The sequence below is a fragment of the Coturnix japonica genome, chromosome 12 (assembly GCF_054131305.1).
Source record: "Coturnix japonica strain WE chromosome 12, WE-NBRP24, whole genome shotgun sequence".
Classification (NCBI taxonomy): Eukaryota; Metazoa; Chordata; class Aves; order Galliformes; family Phasianidae; genus Coturnix; species Coturnix japonica.
Genome location: NC_140674.1, coordinates 10023747 through 10049728, shown reverse-complemented (window position 1 = coordinate 10049728; position 25982 = coordinate 10023747). Strand labels below are relative to the sequence as shown.

Here is a 25982-nt window from a genome sequence, read left to right as displayed (position 1 = left end):
GGGAAGAATTCTGAAGCTCACGTATTGTGTAGATGAGGTGCTATATCGTGACACTTCCTCATTGCATTCTCAGGGTTGCTTAGCCACCCAACTTCTCCCAAGCCACTCAAGTCTCTCTCAAGTTAACAATTCACTGAAACCCGAAGGCCACTAAAACCCTGAGACTGACGGCTTTTATTGGATGATATCCTTCAACTCTCCAATATACATCTCCAACGATAACCTGTGCAGCGAAAAACTTCATTCAGCCACAAGAGTGTGCATGTGAGAGGACTGCAAATCTGCTCCGCCAAACCAGAATTAGCCGGTATCGCAGGAATGAAAGAGCGTGGAGATTTGAAATTGCAGGGAATGGAAGCGAGACAGCGCACGAGCCGAGCAGCCCGGGGAGCGAAGGGCCCGGCACCGGCCGCGCATCGCTGCGGACAATAAACCCCAGGCCGGAGAGAGGGGAGAGCAGGAACGGAGCGGGCGCAGGTCGGCAGCGGCACAGCTCGGGGCGCGGGGCGAGGCGGAGGGACCGGCTGGAAGCGGGGCGCAGCGCCGGACCGGGAGGGAACGGGGGGCGCCGTAGGGGGAGGACCGAGGGAGGGACCGGCAGGAGCAGCGCGGCATCGGGAGCGCAGAGAGGAGGAACGTGGGCCGGGGAGCGGGGGGTGCGAGCGGCACGGGGTCGGACTGCGGGGCCGGGGGCAGCTCCACCGCAGCGGGGTAACCAGCGGTCATCCTTTGTGCTCCGCGGGCGGGTCCAGCCCCGCGCCCTCCCCCGGCACCGCCCCGCGCCGAGCTCCCGCAGCGCAGCGGAACCGGCAGGTGCTGCCCGGGGAGCGACTGCAGGGCGGGGCTGCGCGGGCACCAGCCTCACCCGCGCCTTAAGGACGGAGTGACACGTCGAGCTTCCGAAAACGGACGGAGCAGAGATGCGGGCTCGGAGCAGCCTTCCCATCCCCAGCCTTCCCATCCCCAGCCTTCCCATCCCCAGCCTTCCCATCCCCAGCCTTCTGATCCCCGCGCTGCTCGCCGCCTGAGCCCGCTGCTGCATCGCCGCGTGGCGTTCGGAGCCCAACGAGCGGATCCAGGGCAGCACGCAGGGGCGCCAGCCGGAGCCGGGACGCTGCTGCGTGTTGCCTTGTGGCCACAGCGGTGTGCTGTGCGTCCTCCTATTTCCGTTTTTCTCTCACTCTGGGCATGCACGCGTACACGGCGTGCCTCTCATCTGCACGAGTGGTGCTGATCTGAACTGTTACTGACGACCGAAGTGCTTGGCATATGTTCCAGTTACAACAACGCCGCCCAAACAGACCCTAAGCACACTGCTTAAACAGACCCTAAGCACACTGCTTTTAGCGACATTTTTCCCATATATCTTCAAAAGACAAATCAATACATGTATCTAGTGAGAATACTATGAGTCAAACCTTAGTACTATTTATGAAGTATTTATGATTTATGTCTGTTGGAAGTACATTCAAATTCCCATTTGATACCGTACTTCTCAAGGCAGAAGCAATCAAATACTGGAAGAGGCTACTGAAGACTATGTATACTTCTCACTGCACAGACTTCTTGTATCCAGATCAGATATTTTTCTGAATCCCCTTCAACTTGTAACCAGGGAGCCATAGTGCCAGTAAAGGGAACTTGGACGTTTCTCTGCTAACTTTGGTCTTGTTACAGCACCTGCATTTGTCTCTAAAATAGATGGTGAGTCAGATTTTCAGAAGAGCTCAGTGTTTATGTGGTCTCCAACATTTGAGCCAGTTTTCTAAGAGCTCTGCATAGCGTGTGTGCTTACAAAAAAATCAACTCATTCTCCAGCTGCCCAAACAATCGTGCAGATTCTCCTGTCTTTAAATGCAGCTCCTTGTGAGGGGCTACATGCAAACACTGTTACTGCAAGAGAGTCTTCACTGCCTTGCTCACTGGGGAGGCATGTCTGGCTTCATAAATCAGCTGCTATCATTTTCATTGCAGTTTCTCTAGGATTTCACAATTACCGAGAGCCCCTTGGGCTTCTCTGCCTTCTGTGCTACCATGTTCTTGTCGGTGCTGTGGTGTGGGAAGAAGGCTGAGGGCAGGTGAGAGCACTTCTCCTGGGTAATAGGCTATGGGCAGTGAGTCAGTGGCAGCAAGAGAATCCAGACATCCAATCCTCGCTTTATCCAGAGCTCCCGTTTGTGCAGCTGTTGGAAATGGCCTTCTATGCTTTTGAGTGCATTCACTCTCAACTTGTGACATTAGCATAAAAGTAATAATAAGTGAGAATCCTATTCAAAGGAAAAGTATATGCAACTTCCCAAGCTTTGTGGGGGTTGCTGTAAGCCTGCATTAACTTGCATCTAATCAGGCTGAGCCCATTCTGTCAGGAAGTTTGCACTTTCTGTGCTGCTAGAAAGATGCATGTCATACCTTTGAATCTCTATGCCAATTATTTTTGCTTTAAAACTTTTTAAAAGTATGAAAGATTTCCTTCCTGTCCAAAGAAGATTTTTTTTTTGTATCCAGTATCAGTATGCAGGTGCACACAAGAAATAGAAGCATGAAAGGTGAGGTTCCATGCTGAGTCCTCAGTCTGACTCGAGTTACATAATTTTGTGCTTCATTATTTAAGATGTACTGTGATATCTATCATACATTTTTCACTAATCCCACACAGGCTGTGCTCAGCAGCTTGAAATTTTCATCCATTCTGCTATTTCTCATTTTTTTCCCATTAGCATCATTATTCAGTAACTTTCTTACCTTATGTAGTTCGTCTTTGTCTCTCTAGTGAGTGGGCTGTGTCCTCAATAGGAAGTCAGATAAACTGCATCACTGGGGGATCTATTTCCTAGTAACCTTGGAAGAAAGGGTGAAAATGCCATCTTTGAGGCCTACATGCCGCAGAAGAAGGATTGAATATAATTTTAACTAAGGCTGTCTCAGGCTGTTCTGTTCTGTTCAAAGTAAAGTCTGCAACCCTCACTCCTCACCATTCCCCTTGCTACATATACAGTACTGCCTGAAACACTGTGAAGGACTCCAGAAAGATGAATAAGAATAGCTTCCTTCTCTTTTTGCTTTCTGATTTGGAAAGAAAAAGCCAGTAAATCAGGGTGTGTGTGAAGTAGCACTCGGTACACTCATCATTTGGTCCCAGATTATCTGCTCATGTGGCAAGTATTAAATGTGCACAGTTCTTGCTATACCTCCCTGCGTCATCCATACTTTCCTCCTCTCCTCCCTGGACACATTAGGGCTAGAGATGATGTAGTCCACAAGGAGTTTGCGTGCGTGGAATTTCATAACAGAGGTACAACTTTTAGTTACAGTTAATTATATGAGGCAAATCAGAGTGCTTTTGGAGGAACCCTGAAGTTTAAGCTGCCCATGGCTATATGTAATTACCTGTTACAAATAAGGGTGTGTGGCACTCGGAAGGGAACTTACCAGCAGGCAGCATGGAGAGGTTACATATGTGGGCAATTTGTCAGTGATGTTTGTGCAGCAGTAGTTCTGATTCCTCCTGTGCATTAACATGAAGTACTTGAAGACATTCTTTGTGTGTTTATCTAGCAATAAGAAAAAAGTAAAATAGTTTGGAAAACTAATAACTGAAGAAGCAGATAATCCTGTACTCCTATAAAAACACTCCTGTACTTAAAGATTAACAGCACAAATTTTCATTAGTACAAGGTATGAGTTATTCCATTCACTGTCAGTGTATTGTACAGAGGAGCTGGCCCTGAACAGATGTATCTTTTGAGGGCTCACAGAATACATGAAGCTCTCAAAAACAATTTTGATAACTTTCTTATCTTGTTTGACTATTGTGAAGTTGATGTCTCTCTTTTATTTCTCCAGAAAAGAAAAGAAGGGAAATAAATTCCCATCTCTGGCAATTTGTATCACTACACTTATTTCTAGTCTCCATGGAAACCTATGTGGTGCTCCACAACCATGTAACATTTCGATATGTTGCATAAATCAGATGGAGGGAAGATTAGATTCTGTATCCTGCCTCTTTCTCAATTAAAAAATTGCTTGCAAATACTCTACAACACAATGTAGTATTGAATATTGAATTGTAGTCTGAGTGTAACATTCAGACTAAGAAAGAAATGAAGGTAAACAAGATATTATGGCTTGATCCAACATGTCTATGCATATAACTCTGCCACACAGTCTGATTCTGATGGGCACTGATATTAATTTGGAAGAGTTCACTGGTTCTGGTAGGATTATATAGATTAGTACTACGGGATCTGAGAGCAAACAGTCAAACTGACTCTTAACAAAGTCTTAAACTTGCCAGACATGAAGTAACAGTCCCTTCTTTGTAATTCATATAAACAAAGCTTTTTGAAAGTCAGGAACCTGATAACTTTATCTTTCTGTTGTCACTACTAAGGAAGAAATACATATCAAAACTTGTTTCCTCTGAAAACGTACAGTAATTTCATCTACCCGCCTCTTCAAGATTTCTGTTTCTTTACTCCAAGCTTTGTGAACTTGAACACGAAGCTACATAATCTTACTGGGACAGCAGAAGGAATACAAAGAGAGCCCGATCTTTTACTCTGACCAGAGCCAGCCCATGAAGAGTGAGTGCTCTCAGCCACATACAAGTAAGTAAATATATGATGATAAAAATGATGTAACCTATTGGCACCTATAAGTACTTTTATGTAGACAGCCACGATAATAACGTACATACACATTAACTGGAAAATTTTCTTAGTATTTTGCATTTGAACAACGAAATCCAAGTACAAGGGAAAAAAGGTGAAATGCAGTTGTGATTTATGCTATTCACTGTAACAAAGCCACAAAATCGGGTCATTTTGAATGTGTTTTGAAATTATTTACTTTGTTTCAGAATACTGTGGAAAAAATGTACGCCAGTCGAGAGGACATTGGATATGATTTTGGAGATGACTCAAAAGTTGGAAGTAAGCCAATTAAGCCTAATCCAAACATCGATGGAGGATGGGCTTGGATGATTGTATTTTCCTCTTTCCTTGTGCACATACTTATCATGGGGTCCCAAATGGCCCTTGGAATACTCAACATGGAATGGCTTGAAGAGTTTAATCAAAGTCGTGGCTTAACAGCATGGGTTAGCTCTCTTAGCATGGGCATTACACTTATTGTAGGTAGGTTCTAACATCATTTATTTCAGAACTACAGAGATTGTTGGAATGCATTTGCTACTCACCCGTCAAATATTTTCTTACAGTTTTCAATTTACTAGCAGTAAATGTACTGCTCAGTTTCTCCTCAGTTATCTCTTTTAATTTGTCCAGGTGACAGATTACAAATTAGAGGAAGATAGGGGAAAGCAGGGAAGATGATAGAGAAGACAATTAGACCAGGCAACAATGTAAGCAGGAAAAGGATGCTTGTGACTTCAAGGTCTCACTAGAATACAAAAAACAGGTTTTCTGCTAAGCCTATGGTCCTCTCCATACTCTGTCTATGAGAAAATGTTGAATTTGGATAGTGAACTCATTTATGTTTTGGGTGGTAACTGAGAAAAATTGTTTTCTGTTAGTGATTGGAGCAAGCCAAAAGAATATCTGTAGGTGTGTGTTTGTGTATGTGTGTAAATACACGCCTCTATTTCCCTAAGTTACGACTGAAAATGTGTTCGGGTCTGCTTAAAATATTCCACTGAGAACACAAGATCTGCTTTCTGCTGATTTCTAATAAAAGGTCTGCACTCACAGCTTTTGCGTTAGGAAGAATGGCTTCAGTTTCTTCCTCTGTTTAAGCCATTCCTTCATGGAATATTCTTGATTTCAGGTCTTAAGGTATTTGCTAAACCTGCTAAGTAAGGCTGGTTAGATGATTTTTTTTTCCATGATAATAAGGAAAAAAAAAACCCTGAATTATGTGAGTGGCGTGGTGTTTTAGCACTGTGTTTAAAGCATTATTAAGGATTTCTGTGTGAAAAATCATTAAAGAGTTTAGGGATTTGAATAAATAACATAGCATTCCTTCATGTTCTTTAACAGGTCCTTTCATTGGTTTATTCATTACCATGTGTGGGTGCCGCAAAACAGCAATAATTGGAGGGATATTGAATGCCCTGGGCTGGATATTGAGTGCCTATGCCTCAGATGTGCACTACCTCTTCCTTACGTTTGGAGTGACAGCCGGTAAGCTAGACTAACATTTGGAAGTTCTTTCAGATGATTTTTTACTCCTTTGGATGTTATCTTGGTGAGTGAAAAGGGAAGTCAGACTGGTTCCTGGCCTATTTTTCCACATTAAAATGAAGTTTTAGTTATGGAATGTAACGTAACTTTTGATTTCAGTTTATTCAGCCCTCATGTGATCTGGCACATCGTGAGAATCAGAGGCAGTGAGCAACATCCTTCATTCCAGTAGAGTTATTGCTGTTTCTCCTTCACAGTCTTTATAGATTTGTCTTTTCAGAAAGCTCATTTGTTTACACAGTGGATTAGTCCCAATGGCTTTTGTTGTCATTGAAATCTACCATGTGAAGAGGGCATTTTTATCAGTTTGTCCCATGTGAATATATTAGAAGGCATTCTTAATTAGAAGAATTAATGTAACCAAAACTCTAGCAAATGGATTTTCAAGAGATTAAAATATTGCTGAGCTGTATATCTAGCAAGCTCCTCTCTTTGTCACAGAAATAGTGTATATCTTTTTACAGGATTTGTTACACGTTAGCAAAATATCAGAATATGATAACTACATAGTGTTTCTATAGCCATAATTAGGGTGTAACATGTATGTTTTTAATGAAAAAAAAAATAATAGATAAGCATGGCTTTCTTCCAAGTATATTGTTGTGTTTAATCTTCTGAATCCCTTTGAGTAGATTTGATCTCCCTGAATGAGAACAAAGCATAAGTAATAAGTTCTTTGCCATAGTCTTTATGGCCAGTCAGGCTTCCCGTGCCTTTTGTGCACCTGAACCTCTAGGTTGGGTCTGGGGTAGCAAAACCCCTCACACTGTATGAGCAAGTTTGAGACCACCTCATGAGGCTGAGTGTGTACAAGTCTAGGGGGCCAGACAGCACGCATCCCAGAGATCCCAAGGAACTGTCTCATGTGGTTGGCAAGACACTCTCCGTGATGTTTGAAGAATTGTGGCTATCAGGTAAAGTCTCTGGTGACTGTAAAAAAGGAAACTTCACTCCCATTTTTAAGAAGAAAGGAGGAAAGGAAGAGCAGGCCCTGGCACTGCTGCCTGGAGAGCTGTGGATGCTTCATCCCTGGAGGTGCTCAAGGCCAGGTTGGGTGGGCCCTGGGCAGCCTGAGCTGGTGGGAGGCAGCCAGCCCACGGCAGGGGTTGGTACTAGATGGGCTTTAAGATCCCTTCCAAACTAAGTTCTCCTACGATTCTATGATCTGAGCAACACTAAGCAAGTCAAGGAGCTCTGAAATATAATTAATTTCATGGCTAATACAACAGAAATTCAACGTAAAAAATGGTTTGTAATCCTAACAGTAGCTGAAATGCCTTCTCTCAAACTACCCCTCCACAGGATTTCAGAGAAATCTGCGGAATTTCTGTACATAAATTTTTATCTATCTGGATGGAAAAAGAATAAAACTCAGAAGGATCACTATGACAACTCTTCATCCTGGTGCACTATAGATTTCAGTAATTCTGTAAATTCATGAACAAAGAGCAATAATGATAGGCAAGGTTTTGCCCTTCTGGCAGTTTTTGCTTCCATACATATGTGTTATATTCAGGTAGACAGGAGCCTGAGTTATCTCACCCCTTGCTGCTTTTCAGAAAGAGCATACCAAAAATACTGAACAAAAAATGCAGAGATTATGCAGAGATTTTAAAGATTTTAAAACATGAGCTGAAAACAACATTATCAGAAAAAAGTCTGAGGCCAATTTTTATGTCAGGTGGAGAAACAAGATGCTGTTACAGTAGGAATGTGGGGCAGAAAAACAGCATAGGAATGCCTGACATGTTCTTTCCAGCTCCATGAGACCCCTGCTTGCCAGGGCCTCAGCCGCCTGTTCGCTTTATTTGCCACCACTGCTGCTCACCGTCCCCTCACACGACATGTCCTCTCGGTCCCTTCACAGGCAGCTCTTCTCCTGGTTTAGCTGTAGGGTGTTATGCAGCTACTTTAGGAAAGATTTTAAGCCCAAAATGCTGTTGTAAATTATGACCACAGTAAATTTGAAAACATTTTCTGCATTCACCATTCTTCTAGTCCTCTTCAAGTGGCAGGGATTGCAAAACTAGACAACTATTACTGTTACGGATGCATTTGTGTAACACTCAACACTTTCTGCTTGAGTATCACAGATTTTGGAAAGCACTACAAGACAGAAAATAAAGGTAAAATGAGAACTGAATGTTTTTTCTTGGTATTGCTGTTATGCTTCTGTAAAAGGCATAAACCTGATTCATTTTTTGCTGATTTTTATCTTGTTGGCATGAAGTTCAGGTTTGTTTTGATTTTTCTTTTCACAGGCATTGGGAGCGGCATGGTTTACCTGCCAGCAGTGGTCATGGTAGGACAGTATTTTCAGAAGAGAAGAGCACTTGCACAAGGACTCAGTACCACAGGAACAGGGTTTGGAGCTTTCTTAATGACAGCCTTACTGAAGTACCTCTGCAAGGAATTTGGATGGAGAAATGCCATGTTCATCCAGGGTGCAATCTGCCTGAACCTTTGTGTCTGCGGGGCACTTATGAGACCACTTTCTCCCAGCTACATTAATGAAAAGTATGTTGTAAGAAGCAATAGTGAAGGTAATCAGGCAAAAGCTCTGTCTTGTTCTGCAGAGACTATAAAGTCCAGTGGTGTCCTCAGTGAAGAACCAGAAAAAAAAGAAGTGACAAAAAATGAAGACGTGCTTGATGACATAAAGCACATAGAAATTGGAGGTAGATCTCGGATTGGAAAGAGCATGTATGGACTGCGCATTCTTAAGACGGTGAGCCAGCTGACGGTTACAGTCAGGAAGGGCTTTGGAATCTGGTACTCCAGTTACTTCGGAGCTGCATCACTCTTCACCAACAGAGTATTTGTGGCCTTTATAATCTGGGCTTTGTTTGCCTATAGCAGCTTTGTCATACCCTTTATTCATCTTCCAGAGATAGTCAAGCAGTACAGTTTATCTAGTCAGAACAACATATTTCCTTTGACGTCCATTATAGCAATTGTTCATATTTTTGGTAAAGTGATCCTTGGAATCATCTCTGATCTCCCCTGCATCAGCACTTGGAATGTCTTCCTCATGGCTAACTTCACTCTGGTCACCTGCATTCTTACTTTGCCACTAATGCAAACATACATTAGTCTGGCTGTGGTTTGTGCTCTAATAGGATTTTCTAGTGGCTATTTTTCTCTAATGCCTGTTGTGACTGAAGATTTGGTTGGAACTAAACACCTTGCAAATGCCTATGGCATCATCATTTGTGCCAATGGAATATCTGCATTGCTTGGACCACCCTTTGCAGGTAAAAAGCTAAAATTTTTGACCATCAATTGTTTGTTTTGTTGCTCACAATCTTGTGACCGCTTTACACAGCAGAAGCCAAAGTGCATGAAGCATTATGCCTAAAGTCACTTAGGTTTAAAAAGCATTCATTATAAATTTTCTCATACAAAGAAGTTGGGAAGTGTAGTGGGGAGCTGATGGGGAGAGATGGAGGTGGTGATGATCAGTACTGTAGTCAGACTATGGCTGTCTGTAAGAGAGAAGCAAATCAGAAGGAAACTGAAGGAAGCCTTGTTACTTATGGCGGTGATCAGCCTGGAATGGCACTGGTGTGAACTAAAGCCAGTTTGACCACCAGCAGCCCAGGAAAGACACAAGGCTCTTATCTATCCCTAGCATCAAGTGAGATGAAATTATTTAGAAGAAAGCTCATTTAGAATCCTTTGGAAAGCATCAGATTTTACCATATACTCTTAGCCCCTCTCAGTCTGTGCTCAGCATAGCTTTGTGTTTGGTCATTAGTAATGAAGCAAATTGGATGTGACTAGGTGGTGTGAAAAAGGTTTCTGATCTTGAGATTACATGGCAATACAGCCAGAATGAAATGAGGTAATTTCACTATTTTGTTCTGAAACCTTTCTGAACTAGTTAGTTTTCATGTATTTTTGCAAAGGGGTTAAGGCTGGAATGGGATTAAATGCAGTACCAAGATTTTTAAAATATCTTTTATCGGTATGTGAACCTTTAGAACACTTTGGGAATGTCTTTGCTTGCACGAGGCACAGTATTTAAGCAAGCTTGCATGACACAGTAGCAGTACTGGGCATAGCAGTAATAGCAAAGAAAATAGAGTGGAAGAAGTAGTTGGTTTGGGATTCCAAGCTGTCTAAAGTCAGGTCTGTTACAGTAATTTGTCTGAAAAACATACAGTTTCAGATAGAAGATTGCTCATGTTCCTAGAATGGCACACAGCTAACATCCCGTTTAAAGATTCCATAATATTCACATGAGGGTGACAGGTTTTGAGTTAGTTTTGGGTTATGGTGAATGACCAAGAGATTTTGTTAGTGCATCTGTTTGCCTCCTCTAGACGTTACAATCACCACGTTATTTTTCCTTCAAAGCAACTACAGTTTTCAGTGAAATGTCATGAGATAAAGGTGCAATATCTTTCATATATTCTCAAGCAATTTACCATTTTGTCCTTACTTTGCAGGTTGGATCTATGACATCACACATAAATATGATTTTTCTTTTTATATATGTGGCTCGCTATACATGGTGGGAATATTATTTTTATTTATGCAACCTTATATTGGAAAGAAACAATCACAAGAAAAATCTACCGAAGACGCACAAGTATAGAAGAAATTCCAGGTTTTTTCTACACGATTTATTTCTTTCCATGTTTTTATTGCATGGCAGTTAACAGCTGTTTTTCTTAAGGAACCAACCACATTGAGCTGTGCTTAAGTACTTATGTGAAAGGAAAATGTGCACCAAAATGATAATAAATCATTAGAAATATGCTTTTAAAATAACTTAAGATCTTTCACTTTAGTACTGACAATTGCAGAGCTTAAAAGCACACTGACAGTCTTAAAATTGGAACGATGCTAGAAATATTTACTTTTGATTCTCTTAACTTTTCACCAGTAACCTCTGGTGAAACTCCATTGACTGCAGTGCAGTTACTTCTGATTTACAATAGTCCTGCAAGATAATTTGATCAGGATGCAAAAGGTTTATAATAATCCTTCTTACTATGTATCCTATCTGATAAAAGAGAAGTTAGTACAAATGAGAAAATGATTGTATTCCTTATCTGGCTAGTCAGGTACTGCTGAAATGTTAATACACTACTTATATTAGTTCAATATATTAAAATTCAAGATTCTGTGATGTAAAGCAGAAGAAAATTTCTTATGTTTTTCTGGAAGAGCTCTCTACTTGATTGAGTTTTAATTTTTATTGTTAATTTTCAAGCGCATGGTAAATTAGCCATCTTCAACATGTGGGCTTTATTATATGTGCTCTGACACTTAATGCACCTGAAGGAAAACAAACAGAAAAGCAAAACCAGAAAACTGATGGAAAATATTAATTTGATTCTTCAACAGAAATGATAAGCAGCAAAAACTGATGATCTGTTACACCAGTTCCACATGCATGAGTTACCGCACTCAGACAGACTGAAATCTGATTTCAGATTCAACTTCTCCAGCAGCTACTCACAATTTATGTTGATGGAATTGAGAACAGAATATGGAACTGTGTATATAGTCTTCTAGTTCTACTCACTGGAATTCAGCTCTGTTGTGGACGACATCCAATGTAAACGGCTGTAGCAGTGTTAGCTGTCCTAGAGCTGCTGATCATACCTGTATCAGGTAAAGAGACCCGACATGAGAACAAATGTTTTCTGAATTGTTAGTTATGCTTTGAAAAGTTAAAATTGGTCTGACTCGTGTCTGTGGTCTTTTATGATAGAGAAATAATTTATTTAAGTGGACAATAAACACTTATTGTAAAAAAAACAACAACAACAAAACAAACCAGTATATTTAAGGAAGCAAATGCTGTTGTTATGGCACATCCGGGTTCTTATAGGTTCTTAAGCCTGCATTATAGTTTGAAACGTTACAGTGAAAGCATTGCACCATAGACTGGAAAATATTTCCAGAAACAGTTTGGCCTTTGTGTCCACTGTCTGGCTGGGACAAGTCAGCTGTACTAAAGAAACAGAGCTGGGCAGAACTGGCCAAATACAGCGTAAGAAAGAACTGAACTACAGCATGCTGAGTTTTGTTACAATTAACTTCAGGATAAAAACTGTTGAGATATGAACTGTTGTGTTGCTGTATACAAGTACACCATGAACTGCCTAAGACTGTCATGTTTTAGATGTTTACTCACTGGCAAATTAGATAACACAAAGCATGGAAGAACTCCAGTCAATTTAAAATATTTACATAATTTTTCTTAAACAACGTTAACACAGAATGTTTTGAATAATGCTACAAAGCAAATACATCTCAGCTTTGACAGATGAGCCTGATGTTAGTTTTCCTATATGAAATAAATGCCCCTGTTCCTTCTTCCTGCTTGCTTCACAAATGCTTTTTCATGACAAATCGTGTTCTTGGTTTACTACTGATGCATGCCACTGAATCCTCTAAAAGTAATCAGCTTCATTCAGTTGTATTGAAGAAACAGTTAAAATAGTCATGGAGGTGAAAACCTCAGGAAAACCCCGAACTACTTAAAGATTCAAGTTTGATATAGCATTTATGGCCTTTAAAATCCACATTAAAACAATTGAGGTGGCAGTGAATTGCAATCTGTGGCATGAATGAGCAGCCAGTTTATTTCTTAAAATCAGCTTTTTTTGCTGAAGAATATATTCGTGTAAACTACACCGACAGCAGTTCTGTAGCCACAGGTTTAATGTCTTGGTGTGAATGCTATTGCTAACTTATTTTAGCTGAGCTCTCTTTTGTTGGTGAAATATATACATAATAGTGATGATTTGCCTCAATTTCCTTCTATTTTTTGAAAGATATATAGTCATTATTCTTAAAATCTTAAAATTTGCCTTCTGTTAAAATGAACTTTATTTGTATATTACTGTAATGAGTATGTTGCTCATTTATATCTGCAAGATACCTTCCTATAGAAGTCTTTAATGAGCCATATAATGGGAATAAACAAATAATACCCCCCATTTTACTTTCTGCTCATTTACTAATTAGGCTCACTTCCTACACTTAAAAATGAATTCTCCTGCAAAATGATTGTTCAGACTTCTTGTAACAGATACGTGGTTGATCAAAGGGATGAGAAAGCGGGCTGAGTAAGAACAGTGGGATGAGGATACTGAATTACTATTAACTCAGTTCACACTGACTAGTGTGGCTTTAGTTTCCTAACCTGAGGAGTAGCAACTGGACGGGCTTTAAAGTCCCTTCCAACCCAAGCCATTCTGTGACTCACAACAGTAACTGAAGTTCACAATAGCAAAGCTTGTTTTTTAGTGTGAGGGCTCTCTAGGATGGAAGGCACAGCGCTGCTCCCGGGCTCCCCCTGGCGGACTGCAGCGCTGCTGCGGCCATCTAAGGACCCCGAGCAAAGATAACGGAACCGGCCGGCGGACCCCGCGGCCAAGGGGCGTCTGACAGCAAGTGTGATGTGAAACCCCCCAGAACTTCTCCATTTCCACCTTCCACGCTCTCTTAAACTGTAATAAAAAATAAGTAAGTAAAAATAAATAGATAAATAAAATCAACGCCTGCATGCTAAAATATTATTGTAACTTCGATGTTCTACTTTTTCCCACTTGAAAATCTGAGTACATGAGTTTATAATCCCATTTAGAGCAGCACTCCAGCCTACACATAAGTTGATCTTAAATTAAAAACCATCATATCGTGGCAAACTTTCAATTTCTGAAAAGTACTGCAGGAATGAAGGGATGAGAGCACAGCATTTGAGGTTATTTCTTTGTGCCAGCATCTCTGTTAATATCCAAGTTAACACCTTCTCAGATTTTCTTATGTTCCAGACTATCCTGTACATCCTGCTCAGCTAACAAAAAGTTCACTGCTTCCACAGTACCTAATCCTACTCCACTCACGCTCCATTAATGGCAGGTAAATACTAACACACCATTCCCTGACGTCCCTTCTGTCCATTCTCTTCCTCTCCTTTAATCACTCATCCTCTGCTGGTTGTTTCCCAGTCACAGTATCAACCTTTTTATCTCCAAATTGAATTAAAGGCTTTAACTCAGCAAGCTTATCGACTTCTAGCTGTCCATCACATCTACAATTACAACACGCACTATTTTACTCTCTTGGCATTTTCTCCTGTACTGTCTTTACAACACCTTGTGCTTCTTGTGTGCACCTGATCTCAGTCACAAAGGCAGCTGTAATGCATTTGCAGTGACACCATAGGAACACACGGGTACAGCCATTTCCATTCCAAATGTCAGCAATCTTCCAGAGAGCTTCTCTTGAAATATTGGGCCACACAGCCTTGAAGCAATACACAGCCTGTAAGTAATTTCACCCTGATACCATTTGGAGATGTACTCTGTACTAGAGGCATGACCTGTTCTCCAAGCTAAAAGGTTAATGTGTCACTCTGAAGCCTCTCTGAGAGTATCTAGCTGTTGTATCAGCTTCAGGATGACTAAACCTGTTTTTATCTTTCTCCTTAGGACTTGCTATTACATATGTTTTCAGTAACTATAAAACCCATAACTTGACAGGCTTCATTCTAGGTTTCTACAGCCCCCCTGGGGATAAGAATCAAGTCATTTTTCTCTTTAATGTGCTTATCTTCCTATATTTCATAAGCTAAACCTCCTTTTCTCCCTCATACCTTAGTTACTGCAGCAGCCTTTCTCTAGCTTTGACCGGGATAGCAGATGTAATTTCAAGGTATTTAGGAGGTATGAGAATAATCTTCCTAGATCACAGCTCTGAATAATCTTTCTGTCTTTCCAATCACCTATTGCTACACTGAGCAAGAAGTTACACTGACAACCTCTCAAAACCCCTATCAGTCTCAGTTATCCTACAGTCTCATTTTCCTTTGCATCAACAGATCAGTCCTCTTTCTTCCAGGACTTCCAGGCCACTCTTCCCCTGTTTGTTCCCCTCATCCAGCACTGAGAGGCTCCTCTCAGCTCCATTCAGCCAGTGTGACAACTTCTATTGTTTACTTTTCAAATTGTTCAGTTCAGTGTATTCACACTATTCCACATACTTTCCTGATACTGGGAAAGAGGTTGCAAGCAAGCAAGCAAGCTCAGTGCAATCTCTTTCTACTCTTGAGCTCCAGGCTTCTTGCTGCAAGATGTACAAAAATCTTTAAAAAACAAACAAACCGAACAGCAGCCCCCTCCAAAAAGCTCTCTTTCCTTGTGCTCCTGTATTTATTCATAATTTTGAGTCTTCCAAAACACTTAAAATGTAAGCTTTCTAGGAATGGCAATGACTTTGTTTGTTAATGAATCTAGCAGAAGGGGATCCTGGTCTGTGGTTGAAGTTTATAGACATGACAGTAATACAAATCCTAATGCAAAGTATAGGCTTTACATTTCAAATACTTAATCCTGAAAGTAGCACATAACACTCACACATGGCTTACAATAACACAATGATATTATTTGGACCCTTGTGTTTATTACACTTTAACAAAAAGCTTGTAGGATAAGCATTTGTTCCTCCAGCAGCCTTCTTAAGGCCCAGTTTGTATCACACACATTCACTTGTTCCCACTGAAATGATTACTGTACTGTCACTCATCTAAATAGATTAATGGTTATGTTAAATGTGACTTAAATCAATATGTATATTATATATGTATATTTTTTACTATTTCGAATCTACACAAAACTTGAGAGAGCCTGGAGATATCTTCAAGTCCCAGAGAGGAAATGATGTCCAATAGCAAGGGGACAGGAAGCCATTCCAGGAAGCCGTATTTACCTCGGCACAGATTGAGGACATGTTCCAGAAGTTTGGCACCAAACGCTGTAGCAGTTTGAATTGTTATTAAGAAAAGTCCCATGAGACAACAGATTTGTAAAGGCCCACAGTTTCTTCCCCCAAAATCTCACATTTCTCACATCAACATTAATAAAATCAACTAAAGTTTCTCTGGATGTTGTCTAGAGAAAAGAACACATACCTAATTATCAATGATTAATGATCAGTATATTTCAATTCATTTTTCAGAGTTAGCAGTGACTACAGCCTACGCAGTAAAATCAGGTTTTAGTTTAGGAAAAAACAAACAAAAAAGCAACCCAAAACCTGCACACAAAGCCAACTGATCTCAGCCGAGGAACATTAAAGCAACAGAAAAGCTGAACTGAAACTTTCCCAGATCCATTTTGTCCTCATACATATGAATGTATTTACATAAACACCATGCTCAGTACGGAGGAGGAGGTCAGTAAAACTTCAGCTGTCTGCTTTGGGGAAAATAACCATGGCTCTGACATTAAGAGTCCCTCCACTTCTGCTTCTTAACAGGTACAGTTAAACAAATAAAATTAAATTGAAGGCCATTATCCTCCACAGTGACACAACATTTTTTGACTCATTCACATTTGGTACAGCACCAAACTTTTTCTACTGAACTGCTACGTAAGGTGCCATTCCCCATGCTGTATGCATACAGCTGATAATTTCTGCTTTAGCGTCTAACTTGGAACCTGTCCTTATGAATCCAACATTGTTTCTTTAGGTCATCTATCTGTCTTATCCACTTGATTTTGAAACACTTGTTCATAGGAAAGCAGGACTGTAAATTCAATGTGATATATACTTGTAAAGGACTTTTTCCATACTGAGATGCAGTGATCAAAATTGAAGTTAGAAATATAAATCAAAGCAGAATTAGTGGCTTATTTACAGTGAAATGATTCTCTTGTAGCTAATTTTTTTTTTCTTTTCTTTTTTAACATCTGCTATAAAAAGAGAGAGAAATAGAACCATGGAATTTGAAACCATAGTGTCTGTAGAAATTGCATTAAATTTTGATGCAGTAATATTTCTTCCAAGATATTTGTTAAGACTAGTTACAAAAATGAAGCTTATGTTGATATATGTATATATACATATTATATGTACATTGATACATACATATATATATATACACACACACAAAAGAGCTTCCCAGAACATTGTTTTGAAATTTTCCTAAGGAAATGGTGTAGGAAGAATCAATCACCTTCCTGTTGCTTCATATCTTTAGAGCAGACTGCCCAGCAGTGTTCAAGATCTCTTATCTGTTGCTGTATTGCACTGCAAGCACAAATAACTTGCTGCTGGATCTCATTTGCTTTATTGTTTTTTCCAAGCATCTAATTTCTACATGGTTTGTTATTTTGCTCAAGTTCTGTATATAAATACAAAAATGATCTACACAGTCCATTTAAAATTGGCTGGCTGATTTCATTCATAAGTGAGAATGATGCAGATCTGGCATATTAGGAATGACAGTGGTAACAGTGCTGGTAATACTCCTCTATTTTGTTGAGTGACTAAGAGGGCTACCACAGCAGTATTTTCTGTCCTCTGAGCTTTTTTTTCCCCCAAAATTATTTATTTCTAGAATATGACATGTTTTGGCTATTTAAAATATATATTTAGCTGTATTTATCTTGCTTTATAGATGTATCTACAACTAGACTTTTCAGCTGTTCCTTTTATCTCTGCTTTCCAGGCTTCGGAAATAGCAGAGTAAGTTTACTTTTTGAGGCTTATTTAGTGATGCCCCACTACCTTGCTGTATCTGTCTTCATATTCCTCAACTCACCCAACACCTGCCGCACTGTTCCTGGCAGTGTTCAAGAGACATCTGGATAAGGAGCTACAAGATATGGTTTAGTAGCTTGTGGTAGCAATAGTAATGGGAGGACAGTTGGACTGGATGATCTTGTAGGTCCTTTCCAACCTTGTCATTCTATGCTTCATTGGAGTTACTTACAGTAAAACAGATTGGCAACTCAGGTTTATCAAGACGCAGCCATATAAATAAATGTGCTTGCACAGCACATTGTAAAAAGCCACTACTTATTAGCAATAAAAATATGACTTCGTGGCCTGTTTTTGTTGCTAATATCTCTGTTATTTGTTCTATAATGAAACGATCAGTGTTACTGGGATTTATTCTGTATTTAGAGTTACTGTTATGCCTTTTTGAATTTACATTAATGAATTAAGATACAAAAGCAAGTTAGTGAAAGCAATCATATCTATCATTAAAGTTATTACAGATTGTTATTGCTAGATTATTCCATTATATGCCACAGCAAATTTCTAATTATTTCTCTTGTCTTACTATGAAAAGGTGAATGACCCCAAAATGTCTCCTGGGATTCTTTAATTTCTTCAGGTTTTGACTCACAAAGTTTATTCCCAGGAGGGAATAATGACCTGAAAGTTACCAACAACTGGGGAAGTAAGAGGAAAGAAAAGAATAATTGAGTACCAACTACCTTGAGATAAATGCATTGCTAGGATTCATGTTCTAGTTATGTAACTATAATTGCATTCTCTAAACAAAGCTATCATAAGGGATCAGTCCAAGGCTACATTATGAGTGGCCTTACAACACGCTTTAAAGGAAAAGAAGCATCTAATAATTTATCTAGACAAGCGTAAAACATTTTTATCTACAAAGAAAATGTTTCTAATTCCTATTACAAATTGTAGAAATTAGACCATTTTAATAACTTCTTAACTAACAAAGCAATGAACAACCTGTATTTTTCAGTTTAGTGGCAGAAATACAATTGATCAGACATTGTATTAGGTGTCTACATAGAAACACCCATCCAGCTGCTCAAGCATTCAAAATTGAAAGCACTAGAATTTAAATAGTCATTTGAACATTGTGTTAAAATTTAAATGAATAGGACCATTCAAACTTCAGCGCTTACAGTCTGAAAAGTCCCAAAGAGTCAAGTTCACTTTCATTGCTAATTTTCAAATTCAAGCTCAGATTCCAGAGTCTGCCAAGGCAGGCCCACGTGAGTCACTTCTATATTTTTTCAGTCACGCATGTATCCCGTTGACATCTCATATGCAGTAACAACTTAACATGTGCTTTTGAATGTCAAATATAGCCAGCTAAAATTCATCACTTTGATGTTTCTTGGGGATATCATTATAGGTGGTAATCAGAATTACTAAATCATCTTTCTGTTAGCAAAGACACAAAATAACACCAATTAACACTCAGACTTATCCACAGAACACTGTAAAATAACCCTTATTATGTGAATAAAAGAACAAACATCCTACTCAGTTGCCTAAGTTCATCCTATTTTGAAATGACACACACAGCCTTTATTCTTTTGCAATGAAACATTTACCTCTGATAGGGGGAAAAGTACATTCAACCAATCTGCATTTAAAATTTAATATCCAAAGAAGAAATTAAAAACACTGAAACATTTAAAACGTTTCTGTAATGTACATGGAGCATAGACTACCACTTTGCTAAAATGACAATACACTAGCAGTAATATGAGAACTGAATGCATAAAGAGATGATAAGCTGCTTGTTATTGTTTCACTGATGATCCTGCTATCTGGGAAGGCTTTGGAACCAGAACTTCTGTAAATCACCGCACAGATAATGCAACAATGAACTGTACTTCCAAAAGCTCTTTTTATCTCTAGCGGTGTAATTGGCATGTAAGGCTACTTCTATATGTATTTGTGGAACACATGAGAATAAGGACAGAACACAAATGCTATGCAAACAGCTAAAGGGGTTTGAGATCCTTTTTGGTTTCTATAGCAGATGAAGTGTGTTCTGAATTGAGACTTTGCTATCACGTTGCATGGAGCTTTGTGGGAACTGTGATCACACAAAGGCACTTATCCAAAAACCCAAACTTTTGCTTGACCATGCTTGTACAATATGCCTGGGTATAACATAAATGCTCAGCTGTTTATTTGAATCCTATGTAAATTTAAGAATATGGAGAAGAGCCAGAGGAGGCTGATGATGTGGCCTATTACACATCATTACCTCACTGTATTCAGCTTGACTTAGGGTGTAAAAAGAGGAATCCATAGTGAGTTCAGTTCATTGTTCACCAGGAAGAACAGGTATTTCCAGCTTCCTTGTGAGAGTGACTTAAAAACAACACAACAAAACCCAAACAAAACTCAATAGATGTTTAAGTCTGCCTTATTTTGGAGATCTTGAGCTGCCTATAACAACAACAGAACTGAAAGGCAGTCATAATCATTCACTGCCATAAAAGATGAACTGTCTTGAGCCACAGGAGAGAAAAAGCTTAATCCTATGTATGGGCTTTTGCAGTTATAAACATGAATAGCTTAATAATAGACCAAATGCTCCATAGTTGCTGCTAATAACTTTAAATTCAGAATAATGTTCAGAATATTTATCTACATTAAATAAAGCAAAAAGGAAAAAAATGCAGTTTGCAGTAAGCTGCTAGCAACACACCATACAGTTCACCTGTATTATTGAGAAAGTGACTAGTGCTTGTGTCTGATGGCATCATTTGTTTACCAGTGAAAACTGCAATAACAGAAGACTTCTTAACATTGTGGCTCTAGGTCCCTGACTCCTTAGCTATTCTGCTATTACAGTTTAACAACCTGCAGTTGTTAGTGGACATACTGGTGAGCCTTGTAAGATGCTCACATAAAAAACCATTCTGTATGAAATGATTAGAAAGGAATTATTAAGTGAATGCAGTATTACTTAACTCTAGTTTTCCCAATGGATACTACTGTGAAAATACTGATGGAGATAAAACAGATTAAGTTAAACAACCTTTCCAGCAAGACCAATTTCCCTCCTAACTACAAGTTGTTGTCCATTTTGAAAATTTAATATAGGGCTTATGACACTTCTGTTTTGTTTGACAACTGCTATAAGAAAGAAATAAATATCAGCATTTCCTACAGTACAGGAAGTCATACAAACTGCTGTTTTGTTATCTTTTGTTACCTACATTGATAAGATCACAACTGCACAGGACAGTATCTTCTTTCTCACAACCACTCATTAGCAAAAAAGAAAAACAAAAAAGCTAAGCCAACATACTGTGCTGCAAAAAGAGCAACTTTTCTCAGACCACCAGAATGAAACTTTTCATTTACTGCCTGTACTTGAAACATGGATTCTTCTCAGCATCATAACAGTTATTAATACATTAGCACTCTACAAAAAACTTGGTATGATTCTGAGTCAGTGATAATGCCATCAAAATTCGGAATCAAACAAATAATGCAGTATTTCAGAATAGATGCACCATTAAATATATGTAGTTCCATGGCCCTTCTGAGAAATCTTTTATTTCCTACTTCACTCATGGAAGCATTTGTTAACAGTGTTTCAGTGATGTATTATCATTACTGTCTTCTCACTGTCTGTTTACCAAAGGTGATATGTTTTTCAGATTATAGCAGTTAAGTAACGTAACAGAGGTGATGCAAATCCATGCATTTCCCTTCTTCCACTTGGTTTTGGATGGGACAAATATATTATTGTTAAGAGCAAGAAAAGATAAAAACAATTCAGTTGGCAAACAAAACAAAGCAGCAACTCCAGTGAAGTACGATCTTAAATATAATGCCATGTGGCAAAAACAAACAGCAACAAAAAACCTTCCTGGTGTAAAAACAAACAGCGCTGAGAGTTGCTACTAAAAAGTATTTTGAGTGATGGAGAGAAGAAATGTCACAACTCCAAAAGCTCACGTAAATCAGCTATGAAGCTGTTAGTTTCCCTCTACTTTGCTCATCTGTTCAAAAACATGAAGGCACTTCAGCAAATGAATTAGGAGTGCGCTAGCACGTGTTTGCCACAGGCTTCCATTTAGAGCATCCAAAAAACATTGCAGTAAAACACAGAAGGAAGTGGGAATTAAAAGGTTTAGAGAAAAAATGGTATTTTTGTTCATGGAATGCACAAGTAGTTAATCTGAGCAAGTAATCTGCTGCCTTGACACAGACTGTTCCTCTCGGTTACATATCTCGTTTATTCCTTTATCATTATCTTTCCTTAAGTATTTTCCCAGAATTTGCAAGAGGGAAAAAAAAAAAAAAAAAAAAAAAGAAAAAAGTAAAAAACAGATGTTGACAGCAGCACAGGTGCTTTGAAGGCTGGCTAACTTCTTCCTTCATGCAGACCTGTGCATGAAGATCGGAGGGAACAATACAAGAGCAGGACAATGAGAGACGATGCAGAAGGGAGGGGGGTATGTGCTGAGAGGAAAGCAGTGCTAACACGGAGAATAAAGAATGACTCTTGAGGATCAGAGCCTGCAATTATGAGCATGATCCTTGCCATTTATTAACATGATTAAACAGGCAGACCTAGATAAAATCACCACAAAGAGATTATTCCACTATTTAACAGAACAAAGGATGCTGGCTAAGTGTGAGCCATAACATTCCTTTCTAGATGGCTAAGACATTGACAGATTTTTTTCGAAGCAGTTTCGTTCAGTTTCCTCCTTCTTACTGCAGTTTCAAGGTCCCTTTGTTACAATTTAGAGTCTATGCTTTTAATTTCCCTCTCTCCCTTCTCTATCCCCCCTCCCTTTATTATTATTTTTTTTTCTCCTTTTCCACTAAAGAGCCAAATAATGGAACAGTCGGACTCCCCGCTTTGTGTACAGAAGTCCTGCAGTACAGCAGCACTACAATTGAAAGCCCTTTTCTAGGGAATCTGCATGTCCTTTAGCAGAGCCTATGTGTGTAACTGGCAATCCTTTTTTATTGCAGATGGAGTCTTAGTTCAACAAACTCTTCACTCCCTCTGTGAATACTTCTTATCTTCCTCATTTGTACCTGTCTGCAACCAGTCTATCTTTTGGATAGACTATTTTACAACATACTATCTTTTGGAAACTGCTTTCCTATACTATTACATGGCTGGCTCACTTTCAGCACAGACCTCTCTCACTCTAAAGTCAGAATCAACTATTGCACCGGCCCCAGAAATCCCATCACACCTTTTTAGAGTAGATACACACTCGGTGTGTTTTTGGAAGTTCCCTTATTGTCAGTTTACATCTTTAATGACATCTGGTGAGAGGAGTGCTGAAGAATCCATCACATTGGACAGGCGTTCTGACACACCTGAATACCACCCATGTCTCCAGTTTCCCAGAAACAGCTGTGGCGACAAATATGTCCTTTTCCTCAGTTAGTAACCCAGTCTGTTTCTTTCTATGCTTATTCAAACACTGGATTTGTCCAGTCCTTTTTTTTTTTTTTTTTTTTAAAAAAAACAAAAAAACAACATGAAATTAATTATTACCTGCAGGTTTTGGACTGATTGTAAACTACACAGGAACTACTGCACAGCTCTGCTTTAGCACCAACTTAACACATGCTGACAACTATCCTCTCATTATCACTGGCCGTGATAAGTTGTTGTGTTTGTATATTAAAAATGCACACTGCATTTTCTATCACAAGTATCTGCTCGCTCTTTCGATAATTCCCAGCTATGTAGCTTCTCTTGTCTGCAGCCTCCATCTGTCATTGCTTTCACTCCATTGTTCACTATCATCCTATTATGCTATTGAGAACTCCAGCTTCAGAGACTGTCCTGGGTTTCTGCTTGTATGATACTATTTTGCCTTTTCAACAAAAGACTTCCATCATTTCACTGCACACCGACTTCTAATGCTCTTTTTGTTACCACATTTCTCCAGTTAATTTCTCTAATTTAGGTTTCATCCAACAAATGACATTCACACCCACTGCACAATTTTAACCTAATTTAGTTCAGCCCATACAAAAGCTGCAGGCACTTTTACTTCGGTTTAACTTAGGCTAATTTCAGTTTAACACTGTCATGGTTTGAAGAGTTAATCATACGACACTTTTTCTGTCACCCTGTGTGGATATCTGGGTGACACTGGGGTCCCATAAAAGACATCTGGGTGATGCCCCATGTTGAGCACCAAAATAGTGTCGCCGTTTGAAGAGTTAATCACACAACATCCCTCCCTCCCCTCGGGAGAAAGGGGTGGGAAGGAAGAGGGAAAAACGTGATTGAGATAGGAGAAACTAATTTATTAAAAGGAACGTGAGATAACACAGAATAATTACAATTAATAAATCAAAATGAACCAAAAATAAAATGGGATGAGAGTCAGCCTGAGCCTCTATTGACAGGCTCTCCATCGCTCAACCCTCAGAAAATACAGCTCTCCCCCCATCTCCCGGAATTGGAAATCATGTGGTGGCTCCTGGGAAATGCAGTACATCCCAGAGTATTTTCCTCTTGGAGAGCCAGGACTCACGTGAGACTGCTAGAGATAAGCAAGAAGCGCAGCTCTGCAGTGCCCTGTGTCTCTGCTCCTAACTGACTGTGTTATGATATGGAACGCTGATAAAACCAGGACAAACATACACTGATTTAGTCACGTCCAATCAAAAGTCAGGTAATTCTTTACAGGCCTCCACAGAGCAATTTATATCAACCTCAGCAAGTTTGTTCAAAAACGAGTCACACTGGTGCATATTTAGAAGCAATCCTGTACACACAGAGATAAATCCTGATTCTGTCCTAGCTTTGCCTACTGTTCTTCTTTCTTCCTTCCCTTAAACACATTACTGAGTGATGCTTTTATTTTTTTTAATAAGAAGAATAAATAAAAACACACAATGTGCCCAGTCAAGTAAATGTATCTGATAGTTCTTTGTGATGGATGCCCCAGCGTATGCAGGAAACAAAATAAGGAAAAAAGCTCTTGGTTAATAAAAGCAACAGAAATGAACAAATAATTACATTCCTAATTTGAAGAAGGAAGAGAAGAAACAAGACCAAAGATAAGACCACAAAGTAATGCAAAAGTAGAATTATTCCTGAAGTTTTCTAAAACAGAACCAACAGAGATGCTGGATGCTCCACCCAAAGTAAGGCAAGTGAAGAATTAGATGGAAAAATCACTGATACTAATGAAGGTGTAAACAACAGACACATGTGAACAACACATTAGCATTTTCTTAAGCAGAAGATACTGTCACATCCTTACGTGGACAAAATTACACTTTATTTACCCGAAAAACATTCTTACACGTACAACTAGACTGAGCCCACTACCTTTGAAGAAAGCCACAGATGAAACTTAAAATGGTAGCTTCATCATTGCAATTCAGTGTGGCATTGCTGTTTGCATAATAAAGACTAGTTACAAGTAGACAAAAACTAAGGTACACAACACAAAGAGTTCACTTATAGGCCTTCCCATAACACAGAAAATAATAACAAATAATGATGAGAAAACAAACTAAAAATACCTTGAGCTGATATGAGAATATTCCAACACATCTTCAAATACAATATCTGAACTATTCAAAAACAGATTTTTATAAGCTTTATGATAGTACTGAATTACTGTAGGTTCACAGACAAATAACTGTTATGTGGGAATTCCAGTTAGGGAATCATCATATCACCAATTTCAAATTCATACATGAATTTCTCACAGGGCTGGCATTCGTTACCATCTGTGAAAGGGAAAAAAGAAACAAAAAACAACAGAAATTTGAGTAGTTTGGGAAGAAAAATGCTTGCACTGCTGCATATGATGCCTCTGCAGGAAATCCTTGATTCGCCTGTAAGGGAAGCAACATATCACAAACTGGATCTCAGTTGCTCAGAGTCCCACTTTTCCTGTATCAGCTGCATTCTTATGCTGCATTAAGCCTTTAATACTGCAGCATGACAAAAGAATTCCCAAATCTTTCCCAAAATGGTACAGATAAGATCAAACAACTGCGTACAGCCAGAGGTGGCACATTATGGAAGAAGTATACTAATATCAGGCATCCAAACCAGCACATCACAACATAACTAAATCAATAGCTAACAACATCACTAATCATAACTAATCCATTTTCATTTTGGACAAAAACATCCTGTAGCAGTATCTGTTTTCCCAACAAACTGTGACATCCCCAAAGGAACAGGTTCCATTTTTGAAGCTGCTCTACTGTTTACCTAGATATCAGAAT

At 39.3% G+C, this 25982-nt stretch overlaps 2 protein-coding genes across 9 annotated transcripts in view; one reads left to right on the top strand and one right to left on the bottom strand.

The window, feature by feature from the left end:
• The window catches only part of ZBTB38 (zinc finger and BTB domain containing 38), an 84058-nt gene that overhangs the window by 52823 nt on the left and 5253 nt on the right, over positions 1-25982 (bottom strand). Inside the window, exons 3-5 of one of the 2 annotated variants that reach the window (XR_014933188.1) lie at positions 11737-11816; positions 3430-3551; positions 2743-2838 (exon numbers count right to left, since the gene is read on the bottom strand). The gene's annotated coding sequence lies outside the window, so the exon portion shown is untranslated. Of the gene's footprint in view, positions 1-2742; positions 2839-3429; positions 3552-11736; positions 11817-12393; positions 13673-25982 lie in introns of those variants that run through there. The other variant, XR_014933189.1, reaches the window with a different exon arrangement.
• Positions 347-13159, top strand: SLC16A14 (solute carrier family 16 member 14). Of its 7 annotated transcripts, none has more exons than XM_085512963.1 (7): positions 347-477; positions 4482-4607; positions 4859-4931; positions 5997-6140; positions 8462-9454; positions 10652-10812; positions 11556-13159. In XM_085512963.1, exons 3-6 carry the CDS (start codon positions 4874-4876, stop codon positions 10798-10800), a joined length of 1344 nt encoding a protein of 447 aa, XP_085369089.1. In that variant the 5' UTR covers positions 347-477; positions 4482-4607; positions 4859-4873; the 3' UTR covers positions 10801-10812; positions 11556-13159. The 7 variants fall into 7 exon arrangements, with proteins under 7 accessions (XP_085369089.1, XP_015726939.2, XP_085369088.1 ...); XM_015871453.3 differs by having other exon boundaries at positions 4859-5135; XM_085512962.1 differs by lacking the exon at positions 4482-4607 and having other exon boundaries at positions 4859-5135.

Bases quoted from the DNA above. Each gene is read 5' to 3' on its own strand.
- SLC16A14 (XM_085512962.1), top strand. From the start codon at position 4,874: ATGTACGCCAGTCGAGAGGACATTGGATATGATTTTGGAGATGACTCA. The intron at 6,141-8,461 runs GTAAGCTAGACT...TTCTTTTCACAG, and splicing joins TACGTTTGGAGTGACAGCCG to GCATTGGGAGCGGCATGGTT. The intron at 9,455-10,651 runs GTAAAAAGCTAA...CTTACTTTGCAG, and splicing joins GCTTGGACCACCCTTTGCAG to GTTGGATCTATGACATCACA.